General features: G+C 43.1%; 2 protein-coding genes across 5 annotated transcripts in view; both read left to right on the top strand.

The window, feature by feature from the left end:
- The first annotated feature begins 248 nt into the window (after positions 1–248).
- On the top strand, positions 249–13,941 carry echs1 (enoyl CoA hydratase, short chain, 1, mitochondrial). The gene is given in 9 exon segments (XM_048269420.1): positions 249–422; positions 2,254–2,457; positions 5,159–5,286; positions 6,201–6,300; positions 6,662–6,721; positions 6,765–6,821; positions 12,937–13,056; positions 13,233–13,300; positions 13,529–13,941. Coding segments are annotated over 9 exon segments (891 nt in total). The 5' UTR covers positions 249–334; the 3' UTR covers positions 13,595–13,941.
- Positions 13,942–17,772: 3,831 nt separating this feature from the next.
- fuom (fucose mutarotase) overlaps positions 17,773–18,706 on the top strand; it is a 6,010-nt gene continuing 5,076 nt past the window's right edge. For 2 of the 4 annotated variants that reach the window (XM_048269974.1, XM_048269975.1), the window contains exons 1-3: positions 17,773–17,902; positions 18,319–18,387; positions 18,529–18,599. In XM_048269974.1, coding sequence (XP_048125931.1) covers positions 17,818–17,902; positions 18,319–18,387; positions 18,529–18,599 — 225 coding nt within the window. In that variant the 5' untranslated portion in view covers positions 17,773–17,817. The remainder of the gene's footprint in view (positions 17,903–18,318; positions 18,388–18,528; positions 18,600–18,706) is intronic. The other 2 variants (XM_048269976.1, XM_048269977.1) reach the window with 1 other exon arrangement.

Here is an 18,706-nt window from a genome sequence, read left to right as displayed (position 1 = left end):
CACATATGTCTATGGAAAGCATGCCAACATCGGTTTCTGTGGTTCTGAGGTTATTCGTTTTGTAAATGGGACTGGTTTGTCTAGTGTTGTTTGGTTGGGCTAGGCCTAATTAATTGAATTTTGTTACTGTGATTCTTTATAATAGCCTAATTTCTACCATAAACAGTAAAAGAGAGACCGAGAACCTCCTACCTCCTCGGACTTTTTGATTGGTCTTGAAATATCGCGAGATTTTAGATGGTTGGTGATTCCCTTGACTCAAGTGTGTCGGTGATCCATGGTCTGAGGGCTTATTGCTTGCTGCACAGTGTTCAGTCTGTCTGTCCATAACGAAATGGCGTTACTCTACAAATCAGCTGCAACACTCCTGAGGTCGTCAAAGTTGGCGCCTTTGACAGCAGCAATAACGCGACAGTATTCAGGTAAACACGCGGCTATTTTGAAGCAAACAGCAAGTATTTTGCTTGTGTCTGCGTCAATGTCATGTTAGCTTCACAATGAACTTCAAGCTAAGTTGCAGCGCTAACATATATGCACAATGCTACTTAACTGACTTGCTGGCTTGATTTGGTTACTGTTGTAACTGTTATAGGTAACCTACCACGACATCCTTTAGTTTGATGTCTGAAATGTGTCATGTCGCACAGAAGTCCGAGTGTTATGTCACTTGTTATCCATAGACAGCTAGCTAGCCAGCTGTTGCAAACATGCATGCAACCAGCAACGTTGGCAGCTGTTAATCCTTGCCCTGTTAACCCTGCTGTTAACTCCTGTTCTAGTGAAGGTAGACCGTGTTATTGTAGTTTTGAGCATTAGGTAGACCACGTTATTGTAGATTTGAGCATTGCTATAACGTCTGCTCTAGTGAAGGTAGAACTTCTGTTATTGTAGATTCAGTGTTTCCCAGAGAATTTAATTCCATTTGTGGTGGTTGGTTTGCAGAATTAACTTGAATGCAGCAGTTTTTAACAAATTAGCACAGGGTGTTTATGATGCTAACCAGATTTAAGCACAATTTTAGTACAACCTGGAAAATCATTGTGTGGTGGTCAATGTTGAGATTGTGGTGTGCCGCCACAAATAAGTCAATGTATGGGAAACACTGAGATTTGAGCATTGCTGTTAACCCCTGCTCTATCTAGTGAGGGTAGACCACGTTATTGTAGTTTTGAGCATTAGGTAGACCACGTTATTGTAGTTTTGAGCATTAGGTAGACAATGTTATTGTAGTTTTGAGCATTAGGTAGACCACTTTATTGTAGATTTGAGCATTAGGTAGACCACGTTATTGTAGATTTGAGCATTAGGTAGACCACTTTATTGTAGATTTGAGCATTAGGTAGACCACTTTATTGTAGTTTTGAGCTTTACTGTTACTGTTGAAGCAGTGCATCAACGTGTTTGTCAATGTTACCTTGGGGCTCACTTTTGACATAGTAAATAGATAACTGCGATAAGTCTAAGCTTACTTTGGATGCACTGAGACTGGGATGGAAAGGGTGGGTAATAAACATGAAGGTATTAATTTACAGGTACACCAAGGGGTGTAGTGACACAATGGATCCATGGACCAATTGCAGACTCTAATGTAACATTATATATTTCATGCCATAATTATACAAATTCTGGCTGGAATTCTCCAGAACTCTGTTTATCATTGGGTAGCTGAAGCCGGCAGGCTCTTCTCTTTGCAACGCCCATGGGTGGACGAGTGAGTGATTCTGGCTTTGCCTTGATGTCCTAATGAGAGGTGATTCTGCTGAACTCTATTGCTTTGCCTTAATGTCCTAATGAGAGGTGATTCTGCTGAACTCTATTGCTTTGCCTTAATGTCCTAATGAGAGGTGATTCTGCTGAACTCTATTGCTTTGCCTTAATGTCCTAATGAGAGGTGATTCTGCTGAACTCTATTGCTTTGTCTTAATGTCCTAACAGACAGCCTTATAACTTTGTCATGGAAGGAGATTGAAGCATAGGGCTCTATTATTAGGGAGTTTACCATCTTAGTTTAACTTGATCTGGGTTCGTCACTAAACCAACACCTCCCTGGCAGCACAACTGAATAGTATTTGTGTGTGTATTGTTAGTGAACACACAGTCTGTGTTTGTGAACACGGCCTGGTGTAGAGGAGTTAGTGAACACAGGGCCTGGTGTGGAGGAGTTAGTTAGTGAACACACGGCCTGGTGTGGAGGAGTTAGTTAGTCAACACGGCCTGGTGTGGAGGAGTTAGTAAGTCTGGTGTGCTCCACAGCCGGTTCTGGCCAGTTCCAGTACATCCTGGTGGAGAAGCGTGGGGAGCAGCAGAATGTGGGCTTCATCCAGCTGAACCGGCCCAAGGCCCTGAACGCGCTGTGCGACGGCCTGATGCTGGAGGTGGGGCGGGCGCTCGACACCTTCGAGGCCGACCCCCAGGTGGGCGCCATCGTCATCACAGGAAGCGATCGAGCGTTCGCAGGTGAGACCCCGCTCACCTGTCTCAGCTCCACCTGGAGAGAGGTCACTGAGGGTTTGGCTGCTGTTTTTACACTGTGATTTCCTCATACACTTACCTGTTGGTTTTGGATTGGAATGCTTGTATTGGACTGTAGCCATGACGACTATATCACTCTATTGTATAGAGAGCCGAAGTCCCGCCCCTTCTACTTCCGGTCCATGGGACCTGTCTTTCAAAAAAATATGAACGGGAGTTAATGGAGAGATAACAATTATTTTTTGGTCCAGTTTGAATTGTGCCACGAATTTCACATATGATGTGTGTGAATTTAAAAGATAATTTTTCACGTCAAGAAAGTACTGTTGTTCTATTGACTTCAAAAGTTATGTTGGTTTTGTGCGAATCCGCTCAGTGGACTACATCTCTCGTCTCGAACGATGTACGTCACCATTGTAATGAAACGATAAGATTAGCTGTTATGCTAGTTAACGGTTGCATCTTGCTGCCTGCTATGTCACTTAACAGTATGTAATGTACAGTCTATGGACGAATACAACTTACCTGATGTGTTTAATCCTCTGACTCATGGTATTTTCATCGGCAAGCCCAATTAAGACCTGTTGCTGGTATGCTTGTACAATCTAGTGTGGCTGTGAATGAGCTAACGTCACTAGCACGACTGATGGGTTTGTAGTCGTTGGAATTACGATCTTTCACAATGTTGTAATTCAATAGTTACGAAACAAACTGCAAATGTCTTCACATGAAAAATTGTCTTTAAAATTGACAAACATCATATGGGTAATTTAAGGCACAAGTCAACCGGGACCAGAAAATAATTTATTTTTCGGCATAGACTGTCGTTCAAAATTTTTTGAAAGATAGGTCCCATGGAGGCACTGGGAACTCAATAGGGAAAGCTCTCTATTAAGGTTTTGCACCTCCGTCATAATGTCATGTGACCGTTTGTTTTACAACTAGAGTGGTAGGCAAGAATGGTAGGCAAGGCACTGCAGAGAGTGGTAGGCAAGCCTACAACAGTTGGGTTGCATAGGCTACACATAGTTACAAATAGCTTCAAAATTGAAATTTTAATATCAAATATTGACCGGGATGCCAACCACTTGTGTAGGCCCTAACAGTTGGTTTTACAATAAGAAGCAAAAAGGTGATTTAACGACCGTTTAGCCTACCTATCCTCGTGGTTGTAGAGGATGATCAATAGCAGCTGTGAAGTCTTTTAATTCTCAAGATAGCCTAATGGTGTAGCCTAGGCTACTGTCTACTAAGACGTGGGCTAAAATACTACTATCTACAGTCATCCAAAAAATGAATTGCCAGAGATAGGCTATGAAGGGAAAAAGTGCAGCATTTTGAACATGGCAAGATTATTTTACCTGAACAGTTTGTTCTAATTTGTCTCGCGGAAATTAGTGCTTGTGGACATCAATCACCTATCTTCTGTCCTTCTATTTCAAGTTATCATGAGTGTCATTTGATTATATAATCACAACAAATGCTAATAAATGAAAACAGAATAGGCTTATGTGTTATAGGCTAACGTTATAGGTCAGGCTAACTCCCGTTATGTCAAAATAAACTGATTTGATCCTAATTGTTTAGCTTATCACACACAACAACTTAACACAGCAACCTCAAACACCACTGTTGAACCTAGGCTACTGCTTCAGTCATGTAAGAAATAAGCAGTTTATGAATTATCTTTATTCGTTTAATCAAGTCCACATGACCAAAATAACAACATATTTAAAGGCTGAGCTAGCATAACAGCCTAATATAGGCGATGCTGCAATGGATAACTAATAAAAAGTTTCATACAATTAATGAACTTTATCACTCACATTCTGAGTTTTTCTGGGTGGTTATATATCCATGCAGATCGTCTTGAATAAGCCATCGCTGTTATATGATATAATATGTTACAGGATTCATGACTAACGCCATTAATGTTACATGATGCTGACTGACTCTGGCTATAACAGTAGGCTACCGCTTTTAACGTCTGCTGAGTCTACTGCCTACCAAGACCTGTCGCTGTTCAGTTGAAGTTAAATGATCAAATATTGTTTGATTTTGTGTCAGCTTTCAGAAGGAAGACATGTTCCTTTCTGGTCAAATTTCACAGCTTCTAAGAAAGGCTATTGTCTTCGTGTAAACCGAGTTTTGAACAGAGAAAAAAAGTTAGGCTACCATTAGGCTACATGCAGGTTCTCCCATAACGTTATCGATACAGATCAATGCACCAAATCAGGGAGATTTTAGCGAAACAACGTCCCTGTGACAGGCTATCAAATATTGAACAATGGGATAACGTTTCATCATCACCTTTATTGATGCCTGAAATGTTGACATTGCTGAAATACAGAGATGTAGCCTACTGAGAGGCAGCTGCAGACAACGATGTTCAATGGGTTCAACTTGTCCCTTGCCTACCAGCTGGATGTAAACAAAGCTATAGAACCTAGAATACGTCACATGAAAAACGTTAATTGGACTGTAGCATGACGACTATATCACTCTATTGTATTGGACTGTAGCCATGACTACTATAACACTCTATTGTATTGGACTGTTTCTATGACGACTATAACACTCTGTTGTTCTCTTGTCTACATTTTTCTTCTTTTCTTATTTTTTTCTGTGATCCATGCTTTATTGCTTATTTGTTTGTTTGTGTTGTTGACGTAATGTTGTTTATCAGCGGGTGCTGACATTAAGGAGATGCAGAACCGGACGTTCCAGGAGTGCTACGGGGGGAACTTCCTCGCCCACTGGAACAAGGTGTCTCTGGTCAAAAAGCCCGTCATCGCCGCAGTCAACGGATTTGCAGTAAGTGTTGACCACAGAACAGGCCCCACCACTGTGAACTACCTAATTAAAGGTGTACTCTGCAGTAAGTGCTGACCACAGGACAGGCCCCACCACTGTGAACTACCTAATTAAAGGTGTACTCTGCAGTAAGTGCTGACCACAGGACAGGCCCCACCACTGAACTTCCTAATTAAAGGTGTACTCTGCAGTAAGTGCTGACCACAGGACAGGCCCCACCACTGAACTTCCTAATTAAAGGTGTACTCTGCAGTAAGTGCTGACCACAGGACAGGCCCCACCACTGAACTTCCTAATTAAAGGTGTACTCTGCAGTAAGTGCTGACCACAGGACAGGCCCCACCACTGAACTTCCTAATTAAAGGTGTACTCTGTAGTAAGTGCTGACCACAGTGCTCTGTACTCTGCAGTAAGTGCTGAACACTGAACTTCCTAATTAAAGGTGTACTCTGCAGTAAGTGCTGACCACAGGACAGGCCCCACCACTGAACTTCCTAATTAAAGGTGTACTCTGCATTTTTGATGAAAGGCAGGACCCACCACTGTGAACTTCCTAATTAAAGGTGTACTCTGCAGTAAGTGCTGACCACAGGACAGGCCCCACCACTGAACTTCCTAATTAAAGGTGTACTCTGCATTTTTGATGAAGGGCAGGACCCACCACTGTGAACTTCCTAATTAAAGGTGTACTCTGCAGTAAGTGCTGACGACAGGACAGGCCCCACCACTGTGAACTTCCTAATTAAAGGAGTACTCTGCATTTTTGATGAAAGGCTGTTAATATGTGAGCTCAACAGGAAACTAGATTTGGGACACCACTCCTCACAGTGTTCTGGAAGCAACATGTTGATTTGCTATCTGATACTGATATGGAGTGTGTGTGTGTGCGTGCGTGCGTGCGTGTGTGTTAACAGCTCGGCGGTGGATGTGAGTTTGCCATGATGTGTGACATCATATACGCCGGGGAGAAGGCTCAGTTCGGCCAGCCAGAGATCCTCCTGGGGACCATCCCAGGTAAGAGGTCAAAGGTCACAGTATCCCAGCTCCTACCGTGGTCTGGGTAAGAGACGCCACTTGGACCAATCTCAAAGGTCAAATGTCCCAGTGTTTCCCAGCATTCCGTGGGAATTTGGACGTCTCTACTGGCCAGGATTTGTGTTATCAACACAAACATGACGTGCAAAAGATGAAGCATGTAGACAGTGCGGATTATGGAGAAGGATTCTGTTTTACGCAGGTCTGCTTTATCCCTGTGGACCACACACCTACAGGTGTATAAGCTGCTATGGCCCAGTGGAGAGTCCTACAGGTAGAAGTGTAGACTGTTATGGCCCTCTCGGAGATTCACCTGTGTGTCCTCTCGTGTCCTCCTCAGGTGCGGGCGGCACTCAGAGAGGCTGACGGGAAGCCATGAGAGATGGGGGGAAGTCCCTCCGCCCAGGATGGAGGCAGGTAGGCACCAGACCTGCTGATCCCAGAGATGAGCAGGCAGGTATCACCAGACCAGGATGATCCCAGAGATGCCAAGCAGGCAGGTAGGCACCAGATCCCAGAGATGCCAAGCAGGCAGGAGTCACCAGACACACCCATCCCAGAGATGCCAAGCAGGCAGGTAGTCACCAGACCTGATCACATGATCCCAGAGATGCCAAGCAGGCAGGTAGTCACCAGACCTGATCACACGATCCCAGAGATGCCAAGCAGGCAGGTAGGCACCAGACCTGGTCACATGATCCCAGAGATGCCAAGCAGGCAGGTAGGCACCAGACCTGGTCACACGATCCCAGAGATCCAAATTCCCGACATCTCAACCACTTCCAGTTTGGGACAACTCGGTGAAAACGAACGTAGTGGACAAATTAAGTTCATTAAAAATGACAATGAATATCCGGCCACTCAGTCGAGTCATTTCTGTATGAGCAAGATAGTAGTTTGTAAGGACACTCACTCAATCTAGCTGTCGTCAACTTTACATTGCAATGTTTTTGCTGTTCTGTCTAGCTCAACAGAATAGTTCAATACATTTTCAGTAACTAACTACAACCACATGGTTTTGGTTTCACCTAGTGCAACCCTTAGACTATGCTCAGACTGGTGTATTTTTCAGATGTTTTAAAAACGGAAAAAGCGGTCTGCACAACTTCTCTTGTCAGAAGCCAAGTCTGAACGTATCCTTTAGACTGCAGACTGACAGACAGTCGTAGACTGCCCTTTATGTCAAGAGGAAACACAAGCATGCTCATACTCAGCTGATCTTAATGCTCATACTCAGCTCAGCTGATTTTAATGCTCATACTCAGCTGATCTTAATGAAGGAAACACAGAGGCTCATACTCAGCTGATCTTAATGAAGGAAACACAAACAGGCTCATATTCAGCTGATCTTAATGTAGGAAATACAGGCTCATACTCAGCTGATCTTAATGTAGGAAACATAGACAGGCTCATATTCAGCTGATCTTAATGTAGGAAATACAGGCTCATACTCAGCTGATCTTAATGAAGGAAACACAGACATGCTCATACTCAGCTGATCTTAATGCTCATACTCAGCTGATCTTAATGCTCATACTCAGCTGATCTTAATGAAGGAAACACAGACAGGCTCATACTCAGCTGATCTTAATGCTCATACTCAGCTGATCTTAATGTAAAGATAGAACGTTGGCCTGAACTTAGAGCCAATGTGTGGAGATGGGTCTCGCTGCAGAACACAATGTGTGGAGATGGGTCTCGCTGCAGAACACAATGTGTGGAGATGGGTCAATGTGTGGAGTAAATAGTGAAGTAAAAAACTGTAGAACCTGCCTACGAGGCCACGGTGATGATGGTTTCGCTTTGCCTTTCGGTTGCCACGGTGATGATGGTTTCGCTTTGCCTTTCGGTTGCCACGGTGATGATGGTTTCGCTTTGCCTTTCGGTTCAAATAATAGGCGAGTGCAGAATGCATGTAGTCACAAACAGGTTTCAGTAAAGCAAGGTTTAGTGGAATCCCTGTGTTCTATACATGGTCTCGCATGCAAGCAGATTCCTTTAAATGCGCCGCTGACTATCAAAATACTGATGCGCTGTTTGAAGTTGCGCTGCTTGCTGTTAAAGGGAATGACGGATGTCTCTCTCATTGGTTGAAAGGCTGTTATGCCCAAAACTCACCCATGACTGATTGAGAAACGGAAGAACAACCTTTTTGAACAACACTGCGCTCGACGTTTAATAACAAAACCACCCCGAATGTGAACTGGACACACCCCTAAGCTTTTCGACACTGACCACGCGTTTCAGGTCACACAGACAGAGCCCTTCGTGTTGTACTAGCAGCTAATGTTAGCTACCCAAAACGCCAGAAGTGAACACGTCTTTGTATCACGTATGAAATATGTTGTCTCGTTATATCAACAAAATATGATATGAACGCATGTATTCATGAAGTCTTGTTGTAGAATTTGTTAAAATTGTTGAATGAATTTATTTTAATCCTCGGTTAGCCAGCTGAACCAAATCAGTAGCAACAAGCTAACAACCCCGACCAAGTTCCAGCTCCACCCCCTGGATCTTGTTTAGACTCCGCCCACTGGACCTATATTCAGTTCCTCTCCTTGGCTCTATTTGAATTTGTGATCCACAATGCCCATGTCAGTAGGACTCCATAGATGTCAATAATAATATGAGATTTCACACTAACTTTGCTAATGATGGGTGCGTCAGACTGAGTTACTGCAGGCACAGAGATGAGAAGGGTTTGTATCATCTTATCTAACGCACAGAGATTATCTTATCTAACGCACAGAGACGAGAAGGTTATCTTGTCTAACGCATAGAGATGAGAAGGGTATCTTATCTAACGCACAGAGACGAGAAGGTTATCTTATCTAACGCACAGAGACGAGAAGGGTCTGTATCATTTTATCTAACGCACAGAGACGAGAAGGTTATCTTATCTAACGCACAGAGATGAGAAGGTTATCTTATCTAACACACAGAGATTATCTTATCTAACGCACAGAGACGAGAAGGGTATCTTATCTAACGCACAGAGACGAGAAGGGTATCTTATCTAACGCACAGAGACGAGAAGGGTATCTTATCTAACGCACAGAGACGAGAAGGTTATCTTATCTAACACACAGAGATTATCTTATCTAACGCACAGAGACGAGAAGGGTATCTTATCTAACGCACAGATATCTAACGCACAGAGACGAGAAGGTTATCTTATCTAACGCACAGAGATTATCTTATCTAACGCACAGAGACGAGAAGGGTATCTTATCTAACGCACAGAGACGAGAAGGGTATCTTATCTAACGCACAGAGATTATCTTATCTAACGCACAGAGATTATCTTATCTAACGCACAGAGATGAGAAGGGTCTGTATCATCTTATCTAACGCTGGGAGAGACCGTGAATAAGTTGAATGTTGGGGTGCGCCTTAACAGGTGGCTATTTCGCCCACAGAGACTTACAGGTTATCAGTTAAAATTCAGGTTCAGTGTGTAAAATAGTTGTTGGAATAGTTACTGAACATCACCATAACCAAATCCAACTCCATAACCTGTCAGCAGATAGCCTTAACTGTCAGCAGATAACCTTAACCAGTTAACACTGTCAGCAGATTAACACTGTCAGCTGATCACCTTAACCAGTTAAGACTGTCAGCAGATCACCTCTACCATAACGTGTAGGTAACACTGTCAGCAGATTGTGTGTTGATAATCTGAGCATCTGCAGATTATTGATGGGCATGATTAATCGACGATCGATAGTTGATCATTAAGAATTTCATTGATCACGTTAATTTGTTGTTGATTAAACTAATGCAGGTTACGTTACATAGTGTGATAAATGAAATCACACTATCCTTATGCATGCTTCCTGCCAGGACATTTACAGGCTTTTCCCAAATCACAGAAGAAACGTTGACGCAGTGGTATAGTAGCAGATAATCAGTATAGTAGCTTTCTAATGCCTCGTTATTGGACTAAAGGTCGTAGTTGTACTACTGCAGAAGTTTTGTACCATTCAGGGCATTATTAGTGGGGTAATTTACGAGATAAAAGTTGGTTCCATCATGACTGCAGAACGTCATTAGTTTCTGACAGCGCTACTCGACCAAGGGAAAAAAGGTTCTGGGAGGGTGTTTGGTTAGGGGTCATGGTGCAAAGAACCCTAGGGTGAAATTTCTCCGAACCATCGCTTTAACTCAATGAAATAAGAGCTGTTCTTAATATTTTATATTGTTGGTTGGTTTAATACCTTGTTGTCAATGAAAAGTCGTTGTCCTACACCATGAGTCTCCAACACGTCACTCTCAAGCTCAGTCACTTGCCGTCCCCTTCTGAGCTTGCCAGAGGCTGAAGCAGTAGGCCTAGGCTACTAGTACTACATTTAAACACAATGGAACACTCTTTCTCGACTCCATGCCTTGGATAGTTTTGAGTTACATTTTGACAAAACCTGTCAGATCTAAGCATTATTATGTTTTTGGTCAAGTTATTGTTTAACATGATTCTTTTTTATAATTTATTATTTTGGAACAAGCAAGGGTCTCTGTTTAATCTGAACGCCGGACTCGCATTCCGCTGCTTTAGAGCACCACAGCGCTTAATATCTTTTTAAGTTTAGCCTAACTGAACGTCCCGTTTAACTGCCACAAGTTATTCTTCTTGTCATAAAGATCTCATCGAGGAAAAACACACTGTATTTTTGTATTTTCATTGCACTTTTAAATTTATAAAAAGTTAAATAAATAATGAATTTTAATATAGGCCTGGAAATATTAATGATTGATGGATAGTCAGCCCTCTTCAGTGTGTCTCTGACCACCACATATTTCCTGGTTGGATGCCATTTGTGGCTCTGTGTTGAGAGTTGCAGTGGGCTGGCCGTCTGTGTAGAGGCAGCTATGATGAGCTCAGAGCTGCACACGTTATTAGTTAAGTGTGCTTGCTGAAAGCAGCACACTTATTGTTCTTCTTAAGTTTTCTTATTCCTGTAAGCCCGATTTTTGGCCAGCTCCTGCTCCAAGACTTTTTGAGATATCCCACCGGTCCAACTCTGGAACGTCCAGCCGGAACCGGTGTAGTGTGGAAATTGAAAATGATGTCACTGACCCTTGTCATTCTTCCGCCATATTGGATTGAATAGAAAGGTCACAAATTTGGTCCGAACTTCACGAAACTTGACGTACATTTACTAAGTAAAATAGAGATGTTTCAAATAAGATAAGGTTAATCAGAATTCTACGATATGCCCGCTTGACAACGGCAGAGATAGAACTGGCCTTTGGCCATAGCAACCATCCATTTAGAACGACTGGCCTTCACAGCAACCAAAGATCTGAGCTGTGTTGCAATGTGAGGCAAAGTATAGAAAGGTGATGAAATATACAGAGACAGGTCAAGAAATATAGTGCAATGTAGACAGTAGTATACAGTTGATTTACAGACGGTGGTTTAGAGTAATATGAAGTATTCCTTTATTCTGAGATACATCTGAGATAGGCTACATCAATAGGCTCACAAAACAATCCGAAACAGACATACGGTCTTTATAGAGCAAATCCATAAAGATTATTTGTCAAATAAACCAGTAAAACATAATTTGTGGGATGGAATTTATAACATTCACACTCATAGCTCATATTTTTTTTAAAAAATCAGTGAAAAAGTATCCTGATAAACAAGCAGCTTTTTAATGCCTTGGTCATATTTCATAATTTCAATTACCCTGTAGGTTACCTGAGTTTTACCAGTTTGAGAGGCGCAAGACGTGACATTATTTATTTTTGCAGCCAATCACTGCTGGCATTTTATTTTATTGATTTGATCTCAGTCATAGAAGCTAAATTCGAAGGCAGGCCAAAGGTAAAATCCAACGAACCGCATTCAACCCGCAAGCCAATAGTTAGATAGCCCTCTCCTAGAGCTTTTGAGATATTGCCACTGCTCCAACACTGAAAGCCACTATTACAATGCCTGGATCAAGCCAGGTTCAGCATAGCGTATGCCACTGTCTGCTCACGTTGGTGACCGGACCAGGGCAAGCACACTTTCGCAGTTCCCGTCGGAAATGCAGTCTAGTTGTGTTAATGATCCACAGGACCGTGTTGATAGAGTGATTGGTGCTGCCTGGCCGTGCTCAGAGGAGAGACTCGGGTGGTCCCTGTTGCGGTCAGGGCTGGGTTTTTCCCACACATACCTCCTGTCTGGGCTGTGTCTTCAGTGGCCACTAGAGGGCGCAAGTAGGAGCAGATTGTCCATGAGAGATGCAAAGCAAGGTCAAGTCAATAGTGCAGGAAGCCGCCCCCCCTCCCAGAGACGAGCTCAGGGAAGAGCTTAAAGACTCGCGGAGACTCGCGGGGAATCCTTAAGTCGGCCAATCCCGGCGTTCCTAATGGCTTGTTATGAGGTTGAAAGGTCACTCCAGTTATTTTGCCCTCCACCACCCGTGACCCCCCACCCCCCCCCCCCAGCCAGCCCAGGCGCCAGACCCTCAATCCCCCTGCTCGGCCCCACCCTAAAACAACAAACCAGCCCCTCCTATACCTCCCCCTGTCGCCCATGGAAGTCAGGCCTTATGGAACACCAGTGTGTGTGTGCGTGCGTGCGTGTGTGCGTGCGATCTCTGATCTCTTGTGTCTTGTGTGCAGGTCTTGTGAGTAGAGTGTTCCCCGTGGACCAGCTTGTCTCGGAGGCCATCAAGACTGGCGAGAAGATCGCTGGCAACTCCAAGCTGGTGTCCGCCATGGCCAAGGAGGCCGTCAACGCAGGTCAGTGATCAGTTGTGTGTTTGTTTGTTTGTTTGTGTGTTTGCTCTTCTCTTCTCAGTTGCTTCCGCAGGGAGAGCCAGTGGTGTTCCGCAGGGAAAGCGGGAGCTCATGAGTGTGATTTCAGTTTGTACGCATTTCCACGTCATTAACATTCACCTGCTGTGTCTGATCTCCAGCGTTCGAGTTGACGTTGGCCGAAGGGAACCGTCTGGAGAAGAGGTTGTTCCACGCCACCTTCGCCACGGTGAGTAGTCCTGTCGGTCTGGGCTCGGGTCGGAAATGCTGTCTGTAAAATGGAGAATGCTGTCTGTAGTCCTGTCGGTCTGTAAAATGGAGAATGCTGTCTGTAGTCCTGTCTGTCTGTAAAATGGAGAATGCTGTCTGTAGTCCTGTCTGTCTGTAAAATTGAGAATGCTTTCTGTGAGTGTTGGACACTGCTGACCGGCCTTGTCTCCTCTCCGCTGCATGGCAGGAGGACAGAAGAGAGGGGATGACCGCGTTCGTTGAAAAGAGGAAAGCCGACTTCCAAGATAAGTAACCGAAGTCGAGTGGAGACGCTGGACTGTCTTAGGATGGATGGTTTTCCTTCTACAGTTCCTGCTATCGGCTGGAGCCTGCGATGAGAAGTGTGATGCCTTACTGCGGCTTCCTGCCTGACTAACTAACGAGGTGGCCCGACTGGACAAGCTGTCAGAGTCTCCGTAACACACTTTTGCTGGGAAATCGCAGGCGCACGCACACACACACACACACACACACACACACACTTCTGATCACCACTGTTCTCTTTGCCTTCTCTGAATCTATCATGATTTTAATACATTTTCCCCAGATATGTTTTTGTCTCAAGATTTTTTTTGCTGAATAAAAATGTAAGTTGTGTTACTGGAATTGTTTGGACTGATTCCTATCATCTGATTCCTATCATCTCAATCCCTACGTGTCTACGTGTCCTTTGAAGACCAGGACAGACCACACCAAAACCAGAACCACAACAGGACTACAATATGAAATGTCATCGCTTTAATGGGTCAGTCATAAGATATTGCTTTAATGGGTCTGTCATAAGAGAGGCCATTTTGTCTGGAGGTTAAAAAACAATTGCATTTCCAGCTCCTAATCTGTCATCAGTTGAATTTATCATAACCTGCCATTACTATAGATAATGAAGCATAACAAGGGCCCAGTCACTGGATTCACACCTCATTAAGCATTGCCACGTTACTGCCCAAAACCTTTGGAGAACCCTGGAGGAGCTCCACTGCACAGAGATGTTATAGAACAGGACATCATAGGTGGTCAGTGGCTGGACACAGTATACTGTAGCATGCCAAGAGACTTGAAACGTGTCAAATGGGGAAAGGAGTGGAGGTGCACGCCATCTTTTATGTGAGCTTTGCGCTGACAATTACAACACTAGATGTCGCCACGGAATCACTGCAGGCTATTCATGCTGCCCTAATTATTCTGTGCGTCACGAATCCCCGCGACAACAGCAGCAGTTTGGTGCTTTAGTGGGTTTTAATGTGATTTGATAAACGCAGACCTAACGATCATTTCTGATCATTTGTGTGTGACCGTGGGTGCCAGATGCTCACATTCTACAGATGTACACACAATGGACAGGATGGCATTTAATAAACTAGGCCTTGTCCTTTAAATGAATCCATGTTTAATAACTTTGTTTAATTAATTTGTGCTAACTGTTTGCTGAAATGTGTTGCAGTTTAAATGACATCCAAACCGTTCGTTATCTTCTGCAAAGGAAACAATGTCATGTTGATCGCTAAATCGTGCCTAAATTGTGCAGGTAATCCAGTGATATTTTACTTGTAGTTTGTTCTTTAATTATTTTATTTTGTGACTGTGTATAGACTTCTTGCTGGGGCTATTTCCAATGAAAATGAGGACTTCATAGGTCTAACGGGAAACGAAATACGGAAGAATTGCTGTAACAACTACAATTATATTAATTTAGCAACGTGGTGTGCACGTTACGCTAGCCTATACATTTGTGTTTTGAAATGTTTTAATGATGATGCCAAAAGAAAAATGTCTGAATGTATTGTCATTAATGAATGTGCAATTTAGCCTTGATTGCGTTGGATTGTTCATTCAATGTTAACAGTTTCCATATAAACGGGTTCTTCCCTCTTCACCATTTGTGCATTTCTGGAAAAGACTGACTGATTAGGCTATGCTGCTGTTTTATGTGTTTTAAATCAAATAATAAATGAGTCATTTTACCAAAATTTGAAATAAATTGCACAAATAAATTCCATGGCACCATCCCAAGCGAGTAGAATGCCAGAACATCACAATACCTACTTTTTAAGACACGAAATATTTGAGGCGTCTGCGAGAGAAAGGGGCCATAGCGGATTCGATTATAGTGGGGAGTTTTTTTTATTTCCATTCTATCATTTGAAGACACTTTCCTTCTATGATCTCGGCTTCTTCACACGGCGCCTCACTATATCTTCACAGGTCCGTAGCCTAATTGATTTTTATTTTCATTCAGTATGCTCCCGGAGCGCCCTTTCTTCCCAACCCTTGGAACAAAACTTCTGAAAAGGCAGAGAAAAAACGGCTCCGTCCGCACCGCGGCGAGAGCACAAAGGTTTCCTTAAAGAGAGCAAAACAGTGGTTCCGCTTTGATGTCTATCCCCTGCTAACGAAAGGTCAAAATAATAAATGTAGGCCCAATTGAGGCGCTCCGCGGAGACAAAGGGGGCAAAACGTTACATTCTGGCAGCCGCAGCGCAGACCCTCATAGCGTGATAAACTCATTTAAAAAAGCAGAACCAAAGAGATCGCAGCATGGCTCCCCGCTTAAAGAAAAGAGCTTTCAGACTGATCAGACAGTCTTGGCTCCTCCGAGCTCCTTTTCTTTTCCCCATCACTCTCTCTCTCACTCTCTCACCACTCTTTCTCTGACTTTTGGCGCAGCTGCTTCGATGCGTCTATTGAGCCGAATAAAGGCAAATTTCCTCCAAATGAAATGAGCTGCACCTCATCACAAGAGAGAGGAAAAGTCACTTGTCATTAACACTACCTACACGTCCGCTGTGTTAAGCTCTAGCTCTCTGCGGGCTTTGCGTATAGGCCGTTCAGTCTCTGCACGTCGTTAGTTTGGCAACAGCATGCAACCTTATGGGCTGCCCAAACTTCCAACGGTGTGTTTTAAGCACATATCTTCCCATCAAAGAGAGTTAGGCGAATGGTTTTGATCAGAGACATTTTTTCATAATGTGGCCTTCCTGACATCAGAGACACTTCAACAGACAACGTTGTGGCTTAGAATTCAATTTCAATCTTAGAGTGTCAAAAACAAACATTAAAATGTGAAAAGCATTATAGCTAATGTTCAGCAATGTTGAATCAAGAGAGCCATGCTTGTAAATATCCCACCCTTTACCCATTTGGTAAAAACAAAAAATAATATTCTTGTCAACACTCAAAAGTGATTACACTAATAACATTTATTTCATGCGTTATTTCATATTTTAAGATTTCATAATCATTTAATTTATTTAAAGGCCTATTTATTTGGCTGTTATAGACAGTGGGCCGTTTTGATAGTCTTCTTTATCATTCTTTATTTTATATATAAATTATGAAACCCATTTAAGCCAGGCCAAATTAGTATTTCCATAACTTATTAATTATGATATTTTTTCCGATATGGGTCATGTCAGACAGATGTAATATGCCCAGGTATGTTGATGTGTGTTATGCGTTCATTTAGCCGGAATGCCATACCTAATTCATGCCACATAATCAAATTGGCTGGCCATCTTTGTTGGTTTGTTTGTTGCCCCAAAATATACATAATAATTATTTGACTAAAAGCGTTGTCTTTCAAATAAATAAAATAGCATAGGCCTACACTCTGGTTCAGACATTTGTCATTAATATGACGTTTTGGCAAAAGTTTACATGTACACCAGTAAGTTCAGGAGGTTGCCAGGTTATTGAGGTATTGAGGTTATTGAGGTCTTGAATTTCCCCTGGGGAGCAATAAAGTATCTATCTATCTATCTATCTATCTATCTATCTATCTATCTAGGTTGGCTAACTAAAACGTATTCTCATCTGAACAGAGGAGACCTTTTCGTATCTCCGAGCTGAGGTCCTCTTCCATACCCCATACCTATCAACAGACAGGATAAAGAGCTGAAACAGCCGCTTGTTATTGCAGTTATAGCCCCGTGTTCCCCATAATTCTCCCATGGAAGGCTATGCTTGATTGGGGTTGTTGTCGAATTGGCTTCTAAAATGTGGTTTGTCACGTTGGAGTTGCCCATGCATTAATCTTGCCACTGTAGCCTCCTTAATGTTTGGCAATAGTGAGCTTGGCTCTCGTCACCATTAAGATGATCTTGTCACACACTGAATCATGTGGGGACAATTAATGTCAGTGTAACTAGCACTTAAGATGGGTTGAATTATATTCCTTTGCCGTTTCCTCCTCCAGGCAGTTCTTACAAGAAATAATGTGTTGCATTTTTTAATATCCTAATTTAGGCTAGGATCATGTTCAGTTTGAACATGTTTAGGCCTAGTTAAATTTTAAAAGGTCAAATCTAACGGGCCCGTTTGTCAAGCTTTTAAAGTCACCGTGGTGTTGGATCTACGAATATTACCGAAAGCTAAACGTCACCATCACGGAGCTTGTCAAAGAACCAATCAATGCCCACTGTGATCACGCTGCCTGCTGCTCCGTGTCAAATGCTCTGGTGACAGCTCGTTCGCGCTACCATGGTTGTGTTAAAAGGAATACCTTCTCTCCTGTCGCCAGAGCTTTTGTACGCGTTGGCAAAGATGGGTCATGGCGATGAACTGGGTAAGTAAGCACTGCACGGCACAATATACTAATGATGACCTGAAATCATGGTGCTTTAAGCGTATTGGTAAAGGAGCTAACGTTAGCCTTGACTTCGGGAAGGAGGAATGCCATGGGGAAGCTAAATTCAATGCGACACGACAGAAATGCCACTTTCCAAGCAAAGCCCGGCCGTGTTGCAGTCATGTTCATCTATCTTTAACTCTGCATGATCAGTTTTCGTTGTGTAGGCAAGTGAACACCCCTCCTTCCTTAGCTAGCCACATTGAAGCTCATAGGTCATTGCTGGTTAATATTTACTGCATATTCATTTGATGCATTTCTCCCTCAAAATATACATTGTTACTTTAGCGTTACAGTGACTTCAAACGTATCTGTCACTTTGTTTGCACATTGTGTACTTCCTACTTCCTCAGTTCTTGCGGATGCCAACTTCCCTGTGTCCTCCGTGTGTAAATGCGGACCGATAGAGATCAGAGCCGACGGTACGTGGGACACATTGGCTGGATGCGTCCAGTCTTACAGTGTGCAGAGTGGACTTGGCCTCGTGACATGTTTTAAAACGGTAGATTATTTTACGTCAAAGATGTGGAGCTCAACTGTGTGTGTGTGTGTGTTCATTACAGGTCTACAGATCCCAGCGCTGTTGGAAGCTATTCTGAAGCTCTTCCCTCTGGACACGTACGTGCGTAGCCCGGTAAGATTCTACTAACTACATCTCACCTGTGTTCAACTGCGGGTCTGTTGTGTCATGATGAAATACAAATACATTATAACAATAATACTATGACCTTATGTCGACTA

The sequence above is a fragment of the Alosa alosa genome, chromosome 18, assembly GCF_017589495.1.
Source record: "Alosa alosa isolate M-15738 ecotype Scorff River chromosome 18, AALO_Geno_1.1, whole genome shotgun sequence".
Classification (NCBI taxonomy): domain Eukaryota; kingdom Metazoa; phylum Chordata; class Actinopteri; order Clupeiformes; family Clupeidae; genus Alosa; species Alosa alosa.
Note: the sequence above shows the minus strand (reverse complement) of the source record. Positions and strands in the feature narration are given on the sequence as shown.